The sequence below is a fragment of the Myotis myotis genome, unplaced genomic scaffold, assembly GCF_014108235.1.
Source record: "Myotis myotis isolate mMyoMyo1 unplaced genomic scaffold, mMyoMyo1.p scaffold_m19_p_7, whole genome shotgun sequence".
NCBI lineage: Eukaryota > Metazoa > Chordata > Mammalia > Chiroptera > Vespertilionidae > Myotis > Myotis myotis.
This window is the reverse complement of record NW_023416379.1, coordinates 85,379,434-85,400,155: the sequence shown is the minus strand read 5'-3', so window position 1 is coordinate 85,400,155 and position 20,722 is coordinate 85,379,434. Positions and strand designations below refer to the sequence as shown.

Below are 20,722 nucleotides of genomic sequence, written 5' to 3'. Positions count from 1 at the left end.
TGAATAGTTTAATATTTTCAAACACTCATCTCTCTTGATTAGGAATGCTTATTCTTACCCATTTGATTTTGGTCTTAGACTCAGGTTTACTTTGTCATTAATAAACCTAAATGCTATCACCTAGGATTCTCCTGAGGAAAAAAGAATTCAGTGCCATTTGTTTTTCTCCCCACCCCTGGTTATGAATCCTACCGAATTTCTAATTATTACCTAGCCCATATCCTTCTTGTATATACATTCCAAACCTTTTTTTGTACTTTTTAACCAACTAGTATTTGGTATTTTGACCAAATACCAGCATATTCAAGGACTTACTATAAAATCCAACATACAACCAACCAGGTGCTCCCCTCTCCCCCAATACTGCCAGTCCTTTCATACATCTTAAAACAAATACTTGACAAACCCTGACTTCAAGCAGGATCATACCCATACATCTGGATCCATTTCAAGGTGCCTAACTTAAATGCTAGGAGCCCTAGCCAGCTTGGCTCAGTGGATAAAGTGTTGGCCTGTGGACTGAAGGGTCCCAGGTTCGATTCTGGTCAAGGGCACACGAGTAGGTTGCAGGCTTGATCCCCAGTAGGGGGCGTGCAAGAGGCAGCTGATCAATGATTCTCCCTCATCCTTGATGTTTCTATCTCTCCCTCCCTCTCCCTTCTTCTTTGAAATCAATAAAAATATATATTTTTTAAAATGCCAGGAAAGAAAACAGCAGGGCCATTTCCCTTGATTTAATAAAGGGCTTTCTTGACTTGCCACACTTACTAATACATAGGTCCCATCTAAACTTGAAAAAGGACTAACATAGTGAAAAATATAGGACCCAAGTAGGGTTCCCATCTATATTTTAGAACAAACTCAGAATGCCATCATTTCAAACTGAAGTGAATCCATATAAAAACAGATGACCCTAAGATCTAATTTGTTAATATGCCACTTGTAAAAAAAACAAAAACAAAAACCACACACACTAAAAAAACCACAAAAACACACACGCTATATCCCCCTTTCTTCAAGATTCTTTCTATAACTAACCTGGAATACACTAAAATATAATTACTGCCAAATGAGTGATCAAATCATTTTAATCTAATAAGGTAATGTTATAAGAGTGATAGGTGATATGAAGTATAAAAAAACAAGATCTGGCCCTGGCTAGGTAGCTCAGTTGATTAGAACATCGTCCCAGTATTCCAAGGTTTGGGTTCTATCCCCAGTCAGGGCACATACAAGAAGCAACCAATGAATGCATAAATAAGTGGAAAAGCAAACTGATGCCTCTCTCTCCCTCTCAAATCAATAAATAAAAATTAAAAAAAATTATTCAGAGAAGAGAGACACTGACCCTCAAACTTGAATATCCTGGTCTATCTGCCATAAATTGAAAAAGATGCTTAAGGTTTGGAATAGTTATCCTACCTGCGGTTCACTGTAGTATCAGGCTCATATTATCCCCTTCAAATGAATACTAAACATTGTAGAGCTTAGAGTCAGAGAGACCTGAGTCAGCTCTGCTATATACTAGCCACTTGAATTCGAATGTTATTTAACCTTCCTGAATCTGTTTCCTCTTCTGTGAGATACACATCCATAGATTTTCCTATCCCTCTGCCAGTTTTAAAAAGATCAAAATTATTACACAATCAGCATGGGAAACAGTTACTTACTTCTTTATCTAGTGTTCGAAACATCTGGTTGATCACACTTTCCAAAAAAAAGGTCATGGCTTCCCAGTGCACAAATGAAGGTGAGAAGATGGAGCAGAGGCCGCCTTCTCCAATTCCAGCTATAGGAAAACAGGGTTTTAAAACACACACACACACACACACACACACACACACACACACACACACCAACTCTAGGGAGGATCACAGAAGACACAAAGACAATGAGGCCTCAGAGACTACTTGGTAATTTCCCAGTTGAAGGAACAGAATAATCTAACCCCTCAGTCTAGAAAAAGAAAAAAAAAAAGGAAAAGGAGTCCCTATCCTGCTTACAATGAGCTGTCTAAATTGAGCTCTATGAGCCTTATCTATAAAACCATTTTGAGTACTGAATAAGAATCTATATATATAAAAGGCCAAGCGACCGGCTGACTGGCCGATCAGCCAACAGGTATGACGCACACTGACCACCAAGGGGCAGACACTCAACGCAGCAACTTTGCAGAGTGCCCTCTTGCACTCCAGGACCCCCGGGGATGATGGAGAGCTGGTTTCAGCCCAATCCCTGCAGGCCAGGCTGAGGGACTCCACCTGCTGAAGGGATCCTGCTCACTCTGCAGATGCCCCACGTGAGGCCGGCTGGGGAGGGACCAATGGAGGTTGGCTCCAGGGTGTGTCCAGCCCGTCTTGCCCAGTTCTGCCCCAACAGCCACCTTCTAATTAATTTCCTTTCAATGTACATGAATCTGTGCACCAGGTCACTAGTATAGATATAAGCATCAAGAACAGCCCTAGCCAGTTTGGCTCAGTGGATAAAGCTTCGGCCTGCAGACCAATGGGTCTCAGGTTCAATTCCAGTCAAGGGCATGTACCGCGGTTGCAGGTTTCTCTCTGGCCTGGGCCCTGGTCAGGGAAGGTGCAGGAGGCAACCAATCAATGTTTCCCTCATATCAATATTTCTGTCTTCCCTTCTCTCTAAAAATCAATGGAATAATATCTTAGGGTGAGGATTAAAAAACAAAACAAAAACAAACAAACATACAAAAAAACAGTGCTTGACCAATTAGAGACAATTGATAAATATTAAGTTCTCTCTTCCTCCCTCTTTATAATCTGTCCATGGGAATCTAAGTAATTAAGATATTTAAGACCATAAATAATCCTTCCAACAAAGAGCTGACATAAGATCAAAAAAATACTGCTTCACATGCAGTAGCCTCAGAACAATTGCAAGGGCTATGGCTAGAGAATTGTGCCACCTCCAAGTTCACAAGTGTCATCAAGCCACATCACTCACACAGCAGGCACAGGCAGAAAGATTTACACACTTTCCTTGCTTCCATTAGTGCTCCCATTTATTATCTTCATCTTGATGCAACATTGAGCCTCTGCAAACATTCGAGTTACCTGATACCAAGGACCTTCAGAGTCAATTGTGAATATGCAAAACAGAATGCTAAATCCCATTGTCAGGTAACTAATGTACATGGTAATTGATGATTACCATGGACCTTTCTAAAGCAGTTATTTACGGCCCTTTCCTGCTTTATTAACCCTGTTGCCTATGCACTAATGACAAGACAGAAGATTTAGAGAACAAAGAAATTACCTTGCTTATGCATTTGGGTAGAGGGGGGTGATTTTGATTTTATATAAAGTGGCATTTCCCAGAGGTTTTGAGGTGGCTGAGTGGGAAGTCCCTGTACTGCTCCTCTTATGTCTGAATAACAGCACATTCTTTCTGAGTTTAGGAGTGGTGCTATGCAAAGCTTGGTTGAAAAGCTTTAAAAAGTTAGGTCTAGACATGCAATTTAAGACAGTACCTGAAGTAAAGGAAAAATATCAACAATAAACAATTAGTTGATTCTGTGAAAAAGGAAAAACAAAGGCAAAACTGAACGTGGCTTTATCTAATTTAAACAGATTAAAAATGTAGTGTTATTTGCTTTCTCAGTGTGCAAATGGAGTCTCACTCCCTAGGATGGAACTGGGCAGTGAGCAAAGCTATTTTTGAATACTATTAGCATATTGTTTTGAAGTGTGACTCAGAAGGTTTATTTTCTATGGATAGCTTTGATACAATATTTCACTAATGTTAAGATATTAAAATTTAAATTACAGTTCAACCTAACCCATATGGCTCAGTTGGTTGAAGCATTGTCCCATGTACCGAAAGGTTGCGGGTTTGATTCCCATCAGGGCACATACCTACACTGTGGGTTTGATCTCTGATCTGGGCACCTACGGGAAGGCAACTGATGGATGTTTCTCTCTCACATCAATGTTTCTCTCTCTAAAATGAATAAGCATGTCCTTAAGTGAGGATTAGGAAAAAAACAACTTACAGTTTATGGATCCAGTATCAACAGAAGTTGACAGCTGATACTTTAGCCATTCTCCAGCCATCTGGAAGCTAGTCTTGGGATCCAAACGACATGCTAACCTCATTACCTCTCCTTGTTGGGCCCGGGAGGCTGCCAAGAGAAAGACATGAGTCGATAACTGGTATATAATAGGTACTTAGTTAATGTTCATTCATTTATCCATTCCAGGGGGAAAATGTTGGAAGAGACTCTTGTTTTGCAGACTTGTGCTTTGAATGTAACAAATGTTCAATGAAGCTTTGTTAACAAATCCAGACATTTTAAAAAACAAATTATCTCTGGAAGGTACCCTATCAGTTAGATCCCGTAAATGGCAAACAAAAAATGGTCTCCCATTTCTGTTGGAATGAAAAGATGAGGTTGGTACAGATATAAAATGGAGACTGCTGTGGAAAACAGCCTGGCAGTTCCTCAAAACATTAAACATGAAATTACCACATGATCCAGTAATTCCCTTCCTAGGCATACACCCAAGAGAAATAAAAACATATGTACACTAAAAAACTTGTACACTAGTGTTATAGCAGACTAGAGGCCCGATGAAATTCATGAAATTCGTACAAGGGGCTCGGCCCTCGTAGCCCTGGCTTCATCCGGAAGGTCGTCTGAAAGGATGTCCAGAAGATTGTTCGGCTGTTCGATCTCATTAGCATATTATGCTTTTATTATTATAGATTATTCTAAATAGCCAAAAAGTGGAAACAGCTCAAATTTCCATCAATTTATGAATGAATGAGTAAAATGTATATATTCATAAAATAAAATATTGGCAATACAAAGTAATGAAGTGCCAATACATGCTATACCATAAATGAATATTAAAAACATTAGGCTAAGTGAAAGAAAGCAGTTTCAAAAGATCACATCTATAATAATAAAAGCGTGCATCGGGCCTCTAGTATTGTGTAATTCCATTTATATGAAATGTTCAGAATATAGAAAGTGAATTAGTGGTTTCCCAAGGCTAGGAAAAAAGGGGATTGGGAGCTGACTGCTAATGGGTACGGAGTTTCTTGGGGTCATAAAACTGTCCAAAATTTATTGTGGTGATGGATGCACAACTCTGAAAATACTAAAAACCATTAAATTGTATACTACAAGTGGGTGAATTGTATGGTAAATGAATTACATCTCAATAAAGCCAGCTTGGCCCAGTGGGTAGAGCATCAGCCTGCAGACTGAAGGGCCCCGGGATCAATTCCGGTCAAGGACATATGCCTGGGTTGCAGGCTCAATCAACAGTAGGGGGCGTGCAGGAGGTAGCCGACCGATGATTCTCTATTATTGATGTTTCTATCTCTCTCTCCCTCGCCCTTCCTTTCTGAAATAAATAAAAATATATTTTAAAAAAATCAACCTCCAAAGGTAGTGTGTGTGCATGCACCTAGGCTTGAAATCAGTGCAATCCCAGCACCCTCTGAAATGTGAGACTAAACAGGCAGCTGTTCAAATTTAGGGCTCTTTAATACAGAACCCCAAGGGTCATGCACCATGATTCACAACACTAGATGCCATTCTGAGACGACTGGGAGACATTCCAGGTCACTTACAGTTGAAGAAAGCATTGAAGTCCTCATCGCTATCAAAATCAAATCGAGAGTATTCACAGCTGGGGCTATCTGTTTTAGAAGGAAAGCCCATCTGGAAAGAGAAAGATAGTTGGTATAAGAGATGAAAATGGACCTATCAAGAGTCTTGAACTCCCGGAATTCAAGCATTAAGAAGAGTTAGGGTTTACATGAGATATTTTATGATAAATAACTAGGTATGGTCCTTCCACCATGTGAGGACACAGTGAGAAGATGGCCACTATGAACCAGGAAGTGGGTTTTCATCAGAACTGAGTCTGTTGGACCCTTGATCATGGACTTGTAGCCTCTAGAACTGTGAGAAATAAATGCCTGTTGTTCATGAAAAAATAAATAACTGCTTCTGGTCTATCTCACATCAACAATTTGGTCCCAGTTCCAATAATCCTAAGAGTGGCAGAAAAGAGGACTTCTACTTGATACTTTCTTTCAGGTTCCTCAAAGAGAATTAAATTATGGAATTTATTAAGGGTCTGAGTATAAAAATGCCTCATGACAGAGGGCTAACACAGCATGAAGTAAGTAAAAAAGAACTGAAAACTATCTGCTACTTAAATGCTGGACCCTGGGAATAAGCATGGAACTTTTTCTTATGTTTCATTCAAAAAAGGAATAAAGACTATGGCAAACAATTAGGACACATTGGTACGTGCTAGGTGAATTCCTTGAAGAAATAAAGGGACTCCTGAATGGGTCCCATTCTCTAATTTTACAAACCAAGATGAAGCATCTGTACTAGTAAGAGTCCTCAGCAGATCTCAGGGAATTCATAAGCAACTCTACTGACATAGTGAGCAGTCTGCTTTCACTCTCCCTCTCTTTTGACTCATCTTCCTCTCATTTGACCTTCATATCAGTACTTCTTATTGGAGCCTTCTTCGCTCGACCCTCCTTCCTGCTTTTAACCTCTGAAAAGCAATTATCTCATTGTATGGTCATGGCCACTGCTCTCGCCCTATCGCTTCTTTCATCTAGCATCTAGCCCAATATTGGTATATAAGTGCTCCAAGATAGAAACAGTAGATATTATAACCAGTATGGACTGCTTTCTTCTTGTGGAATAAGAGAATATGCCCAAGGAAGGGATCACAGTAACCAAGGCAGCATTGTCAATGGTGCCAATCTAAGCCACATTATGTGTACTTATCTATATTCCACCTGTTCAGATTTCCACTGCATACCTTGACCACGTTTGTCATAGAAGCACGAAGATATTTTGGTATCATTGCTAATAGCAAAGGGTCACGGGACAGGATCTCATGCCGAAAGAGGGCTCCCCAAGTCATTTGAGTTGAAGAGCGTAGAAACTAAAGGGGGGAGAAAAAAGTAAACCTGTTTAAGGATTTGGATTTTATATAACCAAGATTATTACTTAGCTCAGTAATTATCAACTATATTTTCTCATGAGAAGAAACCTCTATAAAACTTTGAACTGCCCGTACTGTAGTACATCAGTAATGACCACTCATTATGAGCCGCACATTAATAAGACTGTGGGTTAGGTGAAATTCCTAGAGTGTTAACCGGAATCTACCCCTTTCTCGTTATGCAAGAAAGGTTATAGGAATGCCAGGTAGTATTACAAGAAAAATCTTGAGTTGGATGCAATTAATTTGTATTAAAATATCTTTAGTAGTAAATTGCCTGGGATATACCTCACATCTGACTGAGCATTATCAAAATAATGTTAGCTGGGGGGAAAGCTGCTGACCTTGATGGTTTAATGCTGGTTCAAGAAGAAGATGCAGCAAGTCTCTTAATGATACTGTAGTTATTTTCTAAGGCCGTACGAGTTATGTTTTATATATGAGCTGCTGATTACTTTAGGCCATAGTGCTTTGTTTTGGCTTACCTAACTCAAATTTCAAAAAGTTACCTGCATAATGCTTACCTGACTTGGATGCGTTGTGAAAGCAAGAAAAGATTCCAGGTATTTTCCAAAGTTTGCTGGTGTTTCTACATTAGAATCCACACCCTGTAGGACAAAAAGTCCATTACATTAATGATGTTGATTAGGGGAGGGGAGTGGGAAGAGTGGAATAACAAATACAGATAAGTTAAATCCTCCAAAATTTCAGTTTTGAAATGACTGTATACTTGCTTGTGGTCTAAGAAAGACCTCATTTCAAGGGCTAAAAAACAGGAAAGCCGCTTTACTTCCTTAATCATAATCATTAAAACTCATCTGCCCATGACAGGTGTGGCTCAATTGCTTGGAGTATCATCCCATACACTGAAAGATGGCGGGTTTGGTTCCCGGTCAGGGCACATACCCAGATTGTGGGTTTGATCTCTGGTCAGGATGCATATGGGAGGCAACCAATCGATGTCACCTTGATCTCTCTCTAAAATAAATAAAAAAACAAACATACTCCGTAGTCAAATAGTAAAACAAAAGAGTATTCATTTCAGAAATCACAGAAAGATATCCATATTATTTATTTCTGAACTATTCACATCTCTGTGACCCATTAAATAATCACTCCATGGTACATGTCTTACATCTGAAGCTCTATCCTCTAACTATTCAAGCTACCAGGAAAAGGTATAACATAAAAGATAAATGTCTGTCCCAGTATTCTATCTTTCAAGTTATAAGACCAAGTATTAAATATTTCCATAAAGATAGGTATTTCTAGGTAAATCAGACTAAAGTTTCCTTTAATGATCCAACAATAGATCCTTTAAATTTGGTAAAAGGATTCTTATTCAAACCCATGTTTCATAATCTAATAGGACTTTAAGGGTTAATGTACTCAGCAGACTGATGTTTTGTAAGTACCAAAATTCACAAGAATAACATTATTGAATTATGGAATAACATATGTGAATGTTTGCTCTTATTAATAGTAATTGATTTGTTAAAAGAAATTTATATCATTTAAACTCTGTTAAAAGAATTTAATCTATAGAACCACATGAAATAATCTATAAGCAATGCTCCATATGAGGCTAAAATCAATGGCACGTGTCAGCCCTAACACAAATATAATTTTCTAAAAGCTCTCCTCACCTGGCCAGCATGGCTCGGTGGTTGAGCGTCGACCTTGAACCAGGAGGTTACAGTTTGATTCCCGGTCAGGGCACATGCCCGCGTTGCGGGCTCAACCCCTAGTGTGGGGCATGCAGGAGGCAGCCGATCAATGATTCTCTCTCATCATTGATGTTTCTATCTCTCTCTCCCTCTCCCTTCCTCTCTCTGAAATAAATAAAAATATATTTTAAAAAATTAAATTAAATTAGAAAAAATAAAAGCTCTCCTCAACTGGCCCTGAAATGCTTCAGAAAGTAAGTGCTCACCAGCAACGCACAAAGCTGATTGCCCAGAGCACACAACACCTGACAAAGTCTTTTCAGGAAGACATAGTGTTTTTCTACCAAGCCTCCTCCGTCAGCAGTCCTGTAAGATGAGAAAACAGTGTGATTAGTTGCACATCAAGAGAACCAAAGAGATTCCCATCAAATGGAATTGTATATGGTCTGTATTGCAACATTTAAATTTGTCATTAAAAAACAAAACCAAAAAAACCCTCCAAACACTGAAAGAAGGACGGAAAAAAAAATAGCGTTCAATGCAATTTCATCCAGCAAGAGACACTCTAATTTGGGTAATTTATATGGTCCTTGAATATTCTGGAATAGTGACATAAACTGAGCGTGACTCCATAGAAGAATGTATATAATTCTATTCATAAAAAGCTGCACAAAGCCCCAGCCGATTTGGTTCAGTGATAGAGCATCGGCCTGCGGACTGACAGGGCCCAGGTTCGATCCCAGTCAAGGGCACATGCCCAAGTTGGGGGCTCGATCCCTAATAGGGGGCGTGCAGGAGGCAACCGATCAATGATTCTCTCTCATTGATGTTTCACTCTCTCTCCCTCTCCCTTATCTCTAAAACCAATAAAAATATATTAAGAAAAAAAGAAGAAAAAAAAAGATGCTCTACATATCATCAGAGAAATGCAAATTAAAGCAAGATACCACTGCACACCTATTAGAATAGCCAATTATCTAACAATAAAAATAGCAAATGCTATCAAAGATGTGGAGCAACAGAAACTCGCATTAACTGCTGGTAGGAATGGTACACCCACTTTGGAAGACAGTTTGATAGTTTCTTACAAAACTAAGGATACTCTTACCATATAATCCAGCAATTGATATAAATTCATTGGTATTTACCCAAAGGAGTTGAAACCTTGTGTTCACACAAAAGCCTGCATTATGTTTATAGCATGTTAACCTTGGATGTTTATAACAGTTTTATTCATAATTCCCAAACCTGGAAGCAGCCAAGGTGTCCTTTGATAGGTGAATGGATAAATAACCCTGATACATCTGACATTGGGATATTATTCAGTGCTTATAATCCATAGAACGTACAACACGTAGAAGAGTAAACGCTAAGGTAAACTAGGGAGTTTGGATGATTGGACGTGTCAATGTAGGTTCATCAATTGTAACAAATATGCCACTCTGGTTAGTGAAGTTGCTAATGGGGGAAGCTACTCAAGTGTTGGGATGGGAGGTGTATGGGAAATCTCTGTACCTTCCCCTGAATTTTGCTGTGAACCTTAAATTGCTCTAAAAAAATAAAGTCTTGCCTGGCAGGCACAGCTCAGTGGTTGAGCGTCTACCTGTGAACCAGGAGGTCACAGTTCGATTCCTGGTCAGTGCACATGCCCGAGTTGCAGGCTTGATCCCCAGTGGGGGGGGTGAGCAGGAGGCAGCCAATCAATGATTCTCTCTCATCATTGATGTTTCTACCTCTCACTCCCTTTCCCTTCCTCTCTGAAATCAATAAAAATAAAAATATATTAAAAAAATAAAGTCTTTAAAAAACTATAATAAAAGCATAACTCTGTCTAATTTTTTAGTTCAAATCTGCACTCCCTTATCTGCTCTTTTAAAACTCACCCCCCATGGACACAGACAGGAAGGGGGTGAGGGCCTGTGCTGGGGGGTAGGAACGACCAGGGAGAGGTCAATGGGGGGAAAAGGAGACATATGTAATACTTTAAACAATAAAAAATTTAAAAAAATAAAATAAAACTGACCTGTTATGATGTACAACTATTACAGTAATAAGAATTAATAATGAACAGTGGGGACAGCAGCCATATCAGCTGTGATCTGGAGGCAGTAGAGTATAATGTAAAAAGCGTAGGCCTTCAGGTAAGCAAGACCTAGGCTCTAGTGATATTGAAGGGCAGTATGGCATTACGGTTCCAGTGCAGGCTTTGGAGTCTGCTTGCTTGGGTTAGAATCATAGCTTTGCTAACCAGTATTAGTAGCACAGAGATAGGACACCTTAGGGTGAATGTCATGGTCTCTATAGAACTAATGGGTCTTGGAGACAGAACCTATAGTGGCTACTCAAAAGAAATGCCACTCCTTTAATTAACAGGACCCCTTAAAAACAGAGCTGTAGTCTCCATAGGAAAGAAAGTCATCATAACTGTATTAGAAGAGGATTTAGGAGATTTTAAGTAACACATATGTGTCGCACATCTTTTCACTTATCCTTGGGACCAAGAATTAGTGAAGAGTATTGAAAAGAGGGTGTTGCAACAGTTTCAACTATTTGTAAGACACAGTTCTATGTGACTCCCTGGTAAGAAACACATTATCAGGAAATGCTTTAATATTTTCCAGAGCAGCCCTGGCTGGTTTGGCTCAGTGGATAGAGCATCGGCCTGCGGACTGAAAGGTCCCGAGTTCGATTCCAGTTGGGGGCACATGCCCGGGTTGTGGGCTCGACCCTCAGTGGAGGGCATGAGGCAGTCGATCAATGATTCTCTCTCATCACTGATGTTTCTCTCTCTCTCTCTCTCTCTCTCTCCCCTCCCCCCTATTCCTCTCTGAAATCAATACAAATATTTGGGGGGAAAAATTTTCCAGAACAATTAGAAGAAAACAAGCAGAGTCATTATTTTAGGACATTGACTATGTTTATAGGTTTATGCACACATTTCTCATTGAACACATTGTTCCTGCGTTTTCCAAGAGCCTCAACACTTCAGGTATTAATTACTCTGATGAGAAGATCAGGGAGGAGTGTCTGAAGTTCTATAACCAGGCAGGCCCTGGGACCATATCTGCAGGGTACATATCTAAGCACTTTCAGGCCTGGTCACCAAGGAGACTAGGAGGCTTAGGGATCATCAGAAGCAGACAAAGAGAATCATGGAGATGAGTTGTCTGGGGATAATGGGGAAAACTGTGAAAGTGAGTGGGTGCTGAGTCAGTGGCCACGACTTATTTCCAGTATAAGGTCTTCAAAAAGATTCAATAGTCCCTTGAAGGTTGCCTGATTTTTTTTTTTATTGTCTAAAGTTTTACATATGTCTCTTTTTCCCGATTGAGACATTCCCACTCCCGAGAGCAAGCCCCCACCGCCCCAGTGTCTGTGTCCATTGGTTATGCTGATATGCATGCATACAAGTCCTTTGGTTGATCTCTAACCCCAAGGTTGCCTGATTTTTTAATTAGAAACACTATCAATGGACTGCTAGCATCTAGACAGGAACCTCAGATATATCCAAGTATGATACAGAATAACAAAGGAATTAGAAAAAACATAGAAAAGTAGATACTCACTGTGCAGCAGAGAGTATATAATGCATAGCAACATCTCCAAATAAGACCATTAAGGGCTTCCGGTCTTCCAACTTGCCCTAGACCCAATTTTAGGAAAACACAGGTAATAGAAAAACTATATTATTAAAAGCCTCCAAGTACTAACATCTTCTTACCTATCTAATCAAATATACTGACTTCATAATTTCTCTTATAGCCCCCAGATTGACTGAACAATAGAGCAAAGCCAGCTTTTTAAAACCTAATCTGGATAAAACTTATATTTTTAAATGTGTGGGCAACAGTAATGATATGAAAGATAAATAAGTTACATCTGATGATAGAGTTCCTATGGAGAAAAGAGTCATGGTCCCTATTGTTAGTCAAGACAGATAAAAAGCCAGTGCAGCCATCATCTAAGATTCTTTGACACAAACACTGAGTTTTAAACTTTATTCTTAAGTGTGAAGAGGTAAGATTCACAGCGGTTTCGAGAACCAAGTAGCCTGACAAACCTCTGTATATTCTGCTGATAAATCCCTAGAATATTGGCACACTGTTGTCCAAAGGGGTTGAAGGGCCCTAGCTGGTTTTGCTCAGTGGGTAGAGTATCAGCCTGCAGACTGAAGGGTCCCGGGTTCGATTCCGGTCAAGGGCACATGTACAGGTTGTGGGCTTGATCCTCATTAGGAGGCATGCAGGAGGCAGCCGGATCAATGATTCTCAGTCATCACTGATGTTTCAATCTCTCTCTCCCTCTCCTTTCCTCTCTGAAAATAATAAAAAATATATTTCAAAACAAAACAAAACAACAACAAAGGGGTTGAAGGTAGGTAGGTAGTTGGTATCAAGGAAAAAACAACACCACCCAAACCTTTAAATGTCTTTCTGCCACAACAATTAAGCACCCCCTCAGAGACTGCATGGATAAACGTCAGTTTGAAGTGGTAACTTACTTTTCTGCTCACTGCAATGAGAAGACACTCGGCTGCTCCCAGCTGAAGCTCTTGCTCGTTGAGCAGCAGGCACAGTACCTCCAGGAGCTTGCAGTTCTCCGCAGTGATGTGACTCATGGACACCCAGTCAATGTAGCCTGCCAGAGTGTTTAAGGCTGCAACTCCTACTCGACAGTTTGCTTGAGCCTGAATGAAAAGAAATAACTTTTTGACCAATAAGTCCTCACTCACAGACAAGAAAGCAGTGGTTATACACCTGAGCTCCTTCTATTTTCTAATTCTAAAAAGAAAATGATTTTTTTAAAAAAGTACTCATGTAACATCACGTTTTTTTCCTGATGAACACATTCATTTCTCAAACACCGGCAGTCTCAATATATCAATAAGACCATATTGATATGTGAGTCCATTATATTTCCTACAAGAAATCTCAAATATTGTAATTTTAACTTCCTTCCACCTTAGCTCAATGATCAAATAAACCAAGGCTGAGGTCACCCTCCACTAGGTGGATACATCCTGTACCTGAAAGCCTCAAAGAAGTCTCCTTCCAAAGCCACAAAGAGCTCTTACCTTTGGCTCCTGAGAATTATCTGTCTTCTGAAAGAAAAGAAGTATAAGGATCCAATGTTTTTAATGAGCAAAAGGCTATGTAATAACTTTCCATCCCCATAATCAAGGTCCTCAAATAGATTCTCAAATATAGACTCAACTTTCAATCTTGGAAAGAATACAACTTTACTAAGAACATATAACTGATATTCCTCCTAAGAAGAACAGGTTACTTTAATTTTAGCAATATGACAAAAAGTTATTATTTAAAAAGCTTACACAAATTTGTTAGAACATTCAGAGCCACAAAGACAGTTTCAAAGTGCATGATTTACAACCAAAAGATGAACAACAAATAAGGCTCAATATTGCTAGTGATGAAAGAAATACAGTTTAAAACAAAGTATTAGCATGTTTTTTAAGTTAAAAAAATAAAAAGACAAATTATAATTGGCAAAGGTATATTGAAATGATATAATGCTAATGGAAAAAAGCAAGAAGCAGAATTAAATCAACATAGCCTGGGGAGGGGGCGGGAGTGGGAAGGAGGGGATCAATGGCGGGGGTGGGGGACGGGACATCCGTAATACTTTCAACAATAAAGATAAATTTTAAAAAATTAAACCAATACAATTTATGACCACATATGGATGGACATATAGGGAAAATATGTACACAAAAATATTAGATGCTAAACAGATCAAAATAATGTCTGTTCAGTAAATATACAATTATCACTGATTTTTTACCTTTATATCCCAAATTCTGTAAAAATAATACATGTTTATAATTTACAAGTATATAAAAATAATATTGTCCCGAGGAACTTCTGAAATTAAAATTAAGAGTAACTCCTGAAGACCATTAAAGGAAAAATAATACAAGCAGGAATAACAACTTCTAAAATAGATAAAACTTACCACCATCAGGACAATAAAGAACTTGCTTTACAATTCCTTTTCTCAATTATAAAAAATATTTTCATAAAGAACAAGTATTAAGCCTCCATTAGTAGTGTTCATGTAGATGTGTTAATGGGGTAGAACCCTCTCACCAGCATCTACTAATGCTGCCCAAGGAGGAAAGGGATCCAAGTGACAACAGCCAAGTCCAGCCTTTACTCTCCACTCCTACAAATCCTTCATTCCTGTCTGGATCCTCCACGCCCCTGGGACCAGTGCAGGAGCCAGGTGATGGGACAGGGAAAGTGAGCCTACTCATCCCATCACTGTTTACCATTCAACCTACTCTCCAATTGGGAAGGTGAAGGGCTGGAAGCAGACAAGCAAACTGAGAAGTTCGAGGTACAAGACATGGCTCTTGGTGTGCTCTGGTCCTGGGCACAAGTGGTGGCACAGATGAAGAAAACGGAAAGTGGGGCTAAAAAACACACACCACAGTAGATGTTTCTAACGTGTGTCAGATTATCGCCAATAATCTGTTCTGGCAGGTTGGCTAGATTTCCAGGGCAACTAAATATCCATAATTTGTTCTCCTCCTAGGGGTTAAATCTCCCAGGGAAATGAAAAAGAATACCTCAATCACCCTCAATACACCTACGTTTCTAAATGCAAGTTTATTTCCTTGATATTTTCTTTTGAAAAATCTTGGGGAGAAATTTTTGGGGAAAAAGTCCACTCTAGTAAAAAGAATGGGGCTTGAATTCTATGAAAACCATTTATTAGGGGGTCTTTAATAATTACCCTCTGAGCCTGTTTTTCTTATCTGTAAAATGGAGACAATATTTTCTGACTCTTAAGGTTGGTTTTGAGGATTAATAATATATAAAGTACAAACAGGGCCAAGGTGGGGCAAAAGTAGGTTACAGTTGTTTTGGAAAATAATTAATAAATAATAATACAAGAATAAACTCAGTTTCTGTACTCGCAATTGTAAACCTACTTTTGCCCCATCTTGTAATGGTATATATTAGGTATTCACTGTTAGTTCCTCCCCACCAAAGCAGCTCATAGCACCTTCTCCCACTTGTGTTAATGTCTAGTGCTTCTCTGAAAATAGATCCAATGAAGCTGTTAGAGGCATAAAAAAACACACAAAAAAAACCCCACTAATATTTAATTCAACCTATTTTGTGAAATAAGTACATATGAGAATTCTAGATCAGGGTTTTTCAACTCAGTACTTTTGACATTTTGAGTTGGATAATTCTTTATTGCAGGGGCTGTGTATTATAGAATGTTTAGCAGCATCCGTGGTCTCTACCCACTAGATGACAGTAGGAATCCCTACTTGTGACAACCTGGGGGGCTAAATTGCCCTCTGGTGAGGACATTATGTTAGATTAACTTTTATACTGCCTTCCTCTGAAGGCTCTCTACTAACAATGAAAATGGTTAGAAAGAGAGTACCTGGCTTGCCCTTTTCTGCAGGAAGGGACAATTAAAATTAAGAGTAATTCTATCTCATCAGGAAGAACAAAATACCAAGAAGCATGCAGTCAAGATGAATAAAACTTGGCAGTTTACACTACAAATGGGACCAACACTAAATGAGACCTTAAATTTTAACCGGGATACTACCCTGACCTATTAGATATCTGGGCTTTCAAATATTAAGAATTAACCTTCATTTTTATACTATTTAAAAACACTTCTCACTATAAAAGGAATTATTTTTCCCCAGTACACTTGGAAACTAAACTCACTGACCTGAGTTTCTTAGAAAATCAGTTCTTAAACAAACAAAAAAAAAATCAGTTGTTTTTTCTGCCACCTTTTCTTTTTTGCCCATAAAATGGCCTCCTCTTTTGCTGAACTAGACACCTTAGTTCCTTGTTCATTTGAACTTTAAACAAACAAAAAAACACTCATTAAAAAACACAACTTCAGGGAGGTGGGCTATTCCTTACCACTTGCCGGTACTTGTTGACATTTTCCTGAAGTGTGTTAAGTAGAAAACTGAAGATCCTTTCCATGTTCTGGGTTAATGTTTGCTGGATGTCCCTTCTTCTTTGAAAGGGCAGCGTATGAAAGGTCACTACATCCTCTGCCAGGCGCAAAAGGATGAACATCACTAATTCTGTCTGTGTTTCCTGCATTAACAGAAATTAGCTAGTTACATTAAACATCTTTTCATTATAGGTTTGTCTAAAGGCTCTTTTCTGTTGACAAAACAAACAAATAACAAAATCCCGCCCTACCCTGACTGGGTAGCTCAGTTGGTTAGAGCATCGTCCCAATAAGCCAAGGTTGTGGGTTCAATCCCCACTCAGGGCACATACAAGCAGCAACCAATGAATGCATAAATAAGTGGAACAACAAACCAATGTTTCTCTCTCTCTCAAATCAATCAATAAAAATAAAAATAAACCTCTGAAGAACAACAAAAGAAAAAGAAAAAGGTACAGCTGTATTTCATACCCCTTGTTTGGAAAGAGTGTCCAATTCTATTAGCATGTCAGGCCAGTGCTGTGGCCACTCCCGCTTAATCATTTCTACTACAATTCGAGACAGAACGTCTTTAATATGGTTCTCCTCTTCTAAGATGTTCAGTGTTCCCTGAAAAAGAACAAGAGTTATGAAGAGGTCTGCAAGACTGAATTCAAGGGAAAAACTGGGCCATGAAAGTGGGGAAACTCAAGAGGCCTGCTTTTAAACTAAACAGAATAAACCAACCTGTTTTCCATGTCTGAGTCACTTGTCCTGCGTTCTTGCTAATTATTCTCCCCACTTAAAGCTTAAGTGAGGGTTGCACTAGCTTATAAAATGGCTGTCACACAGAGTAAGGAAGACATCATTGTTCTCCTTTAGGAACTGAAGAGAATCTCATATTGATTGTTCCATTTTGTAAGAAAGCCAGGGTGAAGAATATGAAATAAGTACATTGAGGGGCTGAAATTTGGAGAGTTAGGAGGCGCCCGAAATATTTTAGCAATAGTTCTAGTATTAGAAAATAGAAAGACTACTACTGGGACTCTCCTTTATCAAGATTAATGATGCCCTGGCTGGTGTGACTCAGTTGGTTGTAGTGTCATTCCAAACACCGAAAGCGTGTGGGTTTGATTCCCAGCCAGGGCATGTGCAGAGGCAACCACTCAATGTTCCTCTCTCACACATCTGGGTTTTTTTGTTTGTTTTATATATATATATATATATATATATATATATATATATATTTTATTGATTTCAGAGAGGAAGGGAGAGGGAGAGATAGAAACATAAACGATGAGGAGAATCCTTGATCGGCTGCCTCCTTCACGTCCCCTACTGGGGACCGAGCCTGCAACCTGGGCATGTGCCCTTGACTGGAATTGAACCAGAGACCCTTCAGTCCACAGGCTGACGCTCTATCCACTGAGCCAAACCGGCTAGGGCTATTTGTTGTTTTCCCACAACTAGCAAAAATACAAATCCTAAGTTAATTAATAGTTTTGAAGGGAATTTTTTTTCCTATTAAAGGCACCAGGCTTTGGGGATGAACAGAGGTAGAGATTCTACTTTTTATGACCTTTGTAAAAAAAAAGAAAAAAGGCTGTGGATCTTAAACATGTTTAAAGTCATATTCTAACTCCTGGAACAAATTCACTCTGCATATTTTTACTATTACTATCATACAGTACATTTGTGATGAATTATGATTTGTTGTGATGATGGTTCTTTTTACCTTGAAGGTAGCATTTAATATCATACAAAGCATGCTAACATATGAGGAACCACTGAGTTTTTACACAAATGCTATATGAAGAAGTCACTCTGTCTAAACTACCTTAGAAACACAAGTCTTCCAACCAACCGTTCCTTACATTTTCAATCAGCTCCATGACACTGTTCTTCAGATAGACCTTCTCCAATCGAGACATGCTGTTCCACCGAAACCTGGCCACCAAAATGTATAAAGTCAACAGAACAGTCAACATTAGAAGTCTTCTCTTCATGAGACTAGCTTTGATTCTTGTGTTAGATTATGCTGGCGATTTCACTAAGAAATTATGCTTTTGATTAATTTGCTTCAAAGAACAGACAAAACCGTCTACACTTAACCAAAATATTAATAACAGAAAAATTCTTGGGAAAGAGTTTTATACAGGCAATGATCTATTAATTGGAAACCAGAGGATTTGTGCACAGATCAGCTTTCCCCTTGATTTTCCTGACAGACAAAAGCAAATGTATTTACCTGGGACATCTTCAACAATATAGTTGTTTTTTGGAAAATACAATTTAGACATCACTAATTCCATTTCTGTGATGATTTACAAAGTCTTTTCTAAAAAAACTTTGAGGTCTGCTGGCATATAGTAGGAACTCAATAAATGCTGGCTGAATGACTATCAGTTAATATTTATAGAATGCTTAGTATGTACTATGCACTTTACATGGACAAAGAAACTGAAGAAGAGAAAGGTTAAGTCCTGAATGAGAACAGCATGAGATTGTGATAACCCCTAGGGGACCAATCCTTTCTTCTAGGGGACTGTTCTTTTCTGCTCACCTAAAGAGCATCTCTGTGAGTTATGTAAGAAATAAAGATTAGCTCTCTCATGGGCTTCAGTGGTAACATCCAAAAGCTCCTTACTTAACAACGTGTTCCAGGATCTGAAGGCCAAAATGTCTGACGATGGCAATTTGTGTTTTCTCAGCCAACCTCAAGCCACAGGGGACACAAACAGGGCACTTTTCTTTAAACTCTTCACAAAACTGAAAGAAGAAAAGTTAACATTTCCCTTAGGAGCCAGGAGTAGGGACTAAAAAAAGCATCATCTTAACTCAAACCTGAGCTACATTTTAAAGATACAAAGTATAAATCAATTATGATGAGTAAAGACTGATAAACATTCCTTTCACTTTCATAGTTCCAGATATCCCATGCAATATCCGACTAATGTTGAAAAAAAAAATCTGACCTAAAAGACTAAAAAATTATGTTATGCCCAACCAGTGCAGCTCAGTGGTTGAGCATCGACCAGGAAGTCAGGGCACATGCAGGGGGTTGTGGGCTCAATCGCCAGTGAGGGGCGTTCAGGAGGCAGCCAATTAATGATTCTCTCTCATCATTGATGTTTCTCTCTCTCTCTCCCTCTCTGAAATCAATAAAAAAATATTTTTAAAAAATTATGTTAGAGATACACCCCTGAAGCAAATGGGGGTGAAACAACAATTTCTAAGATATATTTTAAAAACTTTTGGTGGAGGAGTGGGAATAAAGCAAACGTAAAATCTTTATAACAGCTGAGTTTATGCAATAGGTATACACAAAACAACTGCAGTATTCTCTCTACTTTTGTATCTATTTTTAATATTTCATAGTAAAAATACAACCCAACTGTTTGATTCCAAATTCTGTTGCATACATCTACATATTGTCAAGTTTCCTCTAAATGATGCTCACTGTGCATCACTTAAACTATGTAAACCATTTTTCCTAATGGTTATTTCACTTCCCATAGCCCACATACACTGCCTGATGCGGGAAAATGCCCAAATTGCATTAGCATCCCCACTTGTATTAGCATCACAAGTCAGTCCCAGTAGCACAGCCGGGGACTCAAGAAAACTACTTTCAGGAAATCAAAGCGCCCTTGTATTTTAAAATGCAAAGTAAGTGGTGGAAGTTCATCATCGCGCAAAACAGCCTAAGAATGTCACGCAATAAGAAGCATGAGGACGTGTGAGAATTAGCCCAAAATACCCAAGACATACAAGAGGGTAGGAAGGGGTCTAACGTTTTAAGTAAAGGGGCACTATGGGGGCTGGAGCCTATTTAGGGCGGGTCGGGAGAGGGCTAGCAGGGAGACCATAATGAAGGTAGGTAGCTGGCGATGAGTACCGGATGGACACGTGCGCCAGGGGAAGGCGAGGAGGTGCGGGGCTGGGGGGAGTAAGTGCAGCCAGCTGTGGGAAGGGTCGTGGTGCGAACATCAGTGAACAGAAGCGGGGATCGGGAGAGGAGAGGGCAGTGGGAAGCGGTGGTGAGAAAAGACCGCCAAAAGCAGCGAGTGGCCAGGGCGTCCCGGGAAAAGGGCAGGCGCGGCG

The 20,722-nt window shown here is 39.3% G+C and overlaps 1 protein-coding gene across 5 annotated transcripts in view; it reads right to left on the bottom strand.

Annotated features, from left to right (window-relative positions):
- Positions 1-20,722, bottom strand: part of XPO5 (exportin 5) — a 51,765-nt gene that overhangs the window by 30,619 nt on the left and 424 nt on the right. For 3 of the 5 annotated variants that reach the window (XR_004968741.1, XM_036316554.1, XM_036316557.1), the window contains exons 2-14: positions 19,266-19,387; positions 18,493-18,565; positions 17,111-17,248; positions 16,600-16,782; positions 13,752-13,778; positions 13,179-13,364; positions 12,244-12,320; positions 8,944-9,043; positions 7,535-7,618; positions 6,825-6,950; positions 5,605-5,695; positions 4,016-4,144; positions 1,671-1,789 (exon numbers count right to left, since the gene is read on the bottom strand). Coding sequence is in view for 4 of the 5 variants with exons in the window: in XM_036316554.1 (XP_036172447.1) it covers positions 1,671-1,789; positions 4,016-4,144; positions 5,605-5,695; positions 6,825-6,950; positions 7,535-7,618; positions 8,944-9,043; positions 12,244-12,320; positions 13,179-13,364; positions 13,752-13,778; positions 16,600-16,782; positions 17,111-17,248; positions 18,493-18,565; positions 19,266-19,387 (1,455 nt within the window). In the remaining variant the exon portion in view is untranslated. The remainder of the gene's footprint in view (positions 1-1,670; positions 1,790-4,015; positions 4,145-5,604; positions 5,696-6,824; positions 6,951-7,534; positions 7,619-8,943; positions 9,044-12,243; positions 12,321-13,178; positions 13,365-13,751; positions 13,779-16,599; positions 16,783-17,110; positions 17,249-18,492; positions 18,566-19,265; positions 19,388-20,722) is intronic. The other 2 variants (XM_036316555.1, XM_036316556.1) reach the window with 2 other exon arrangements.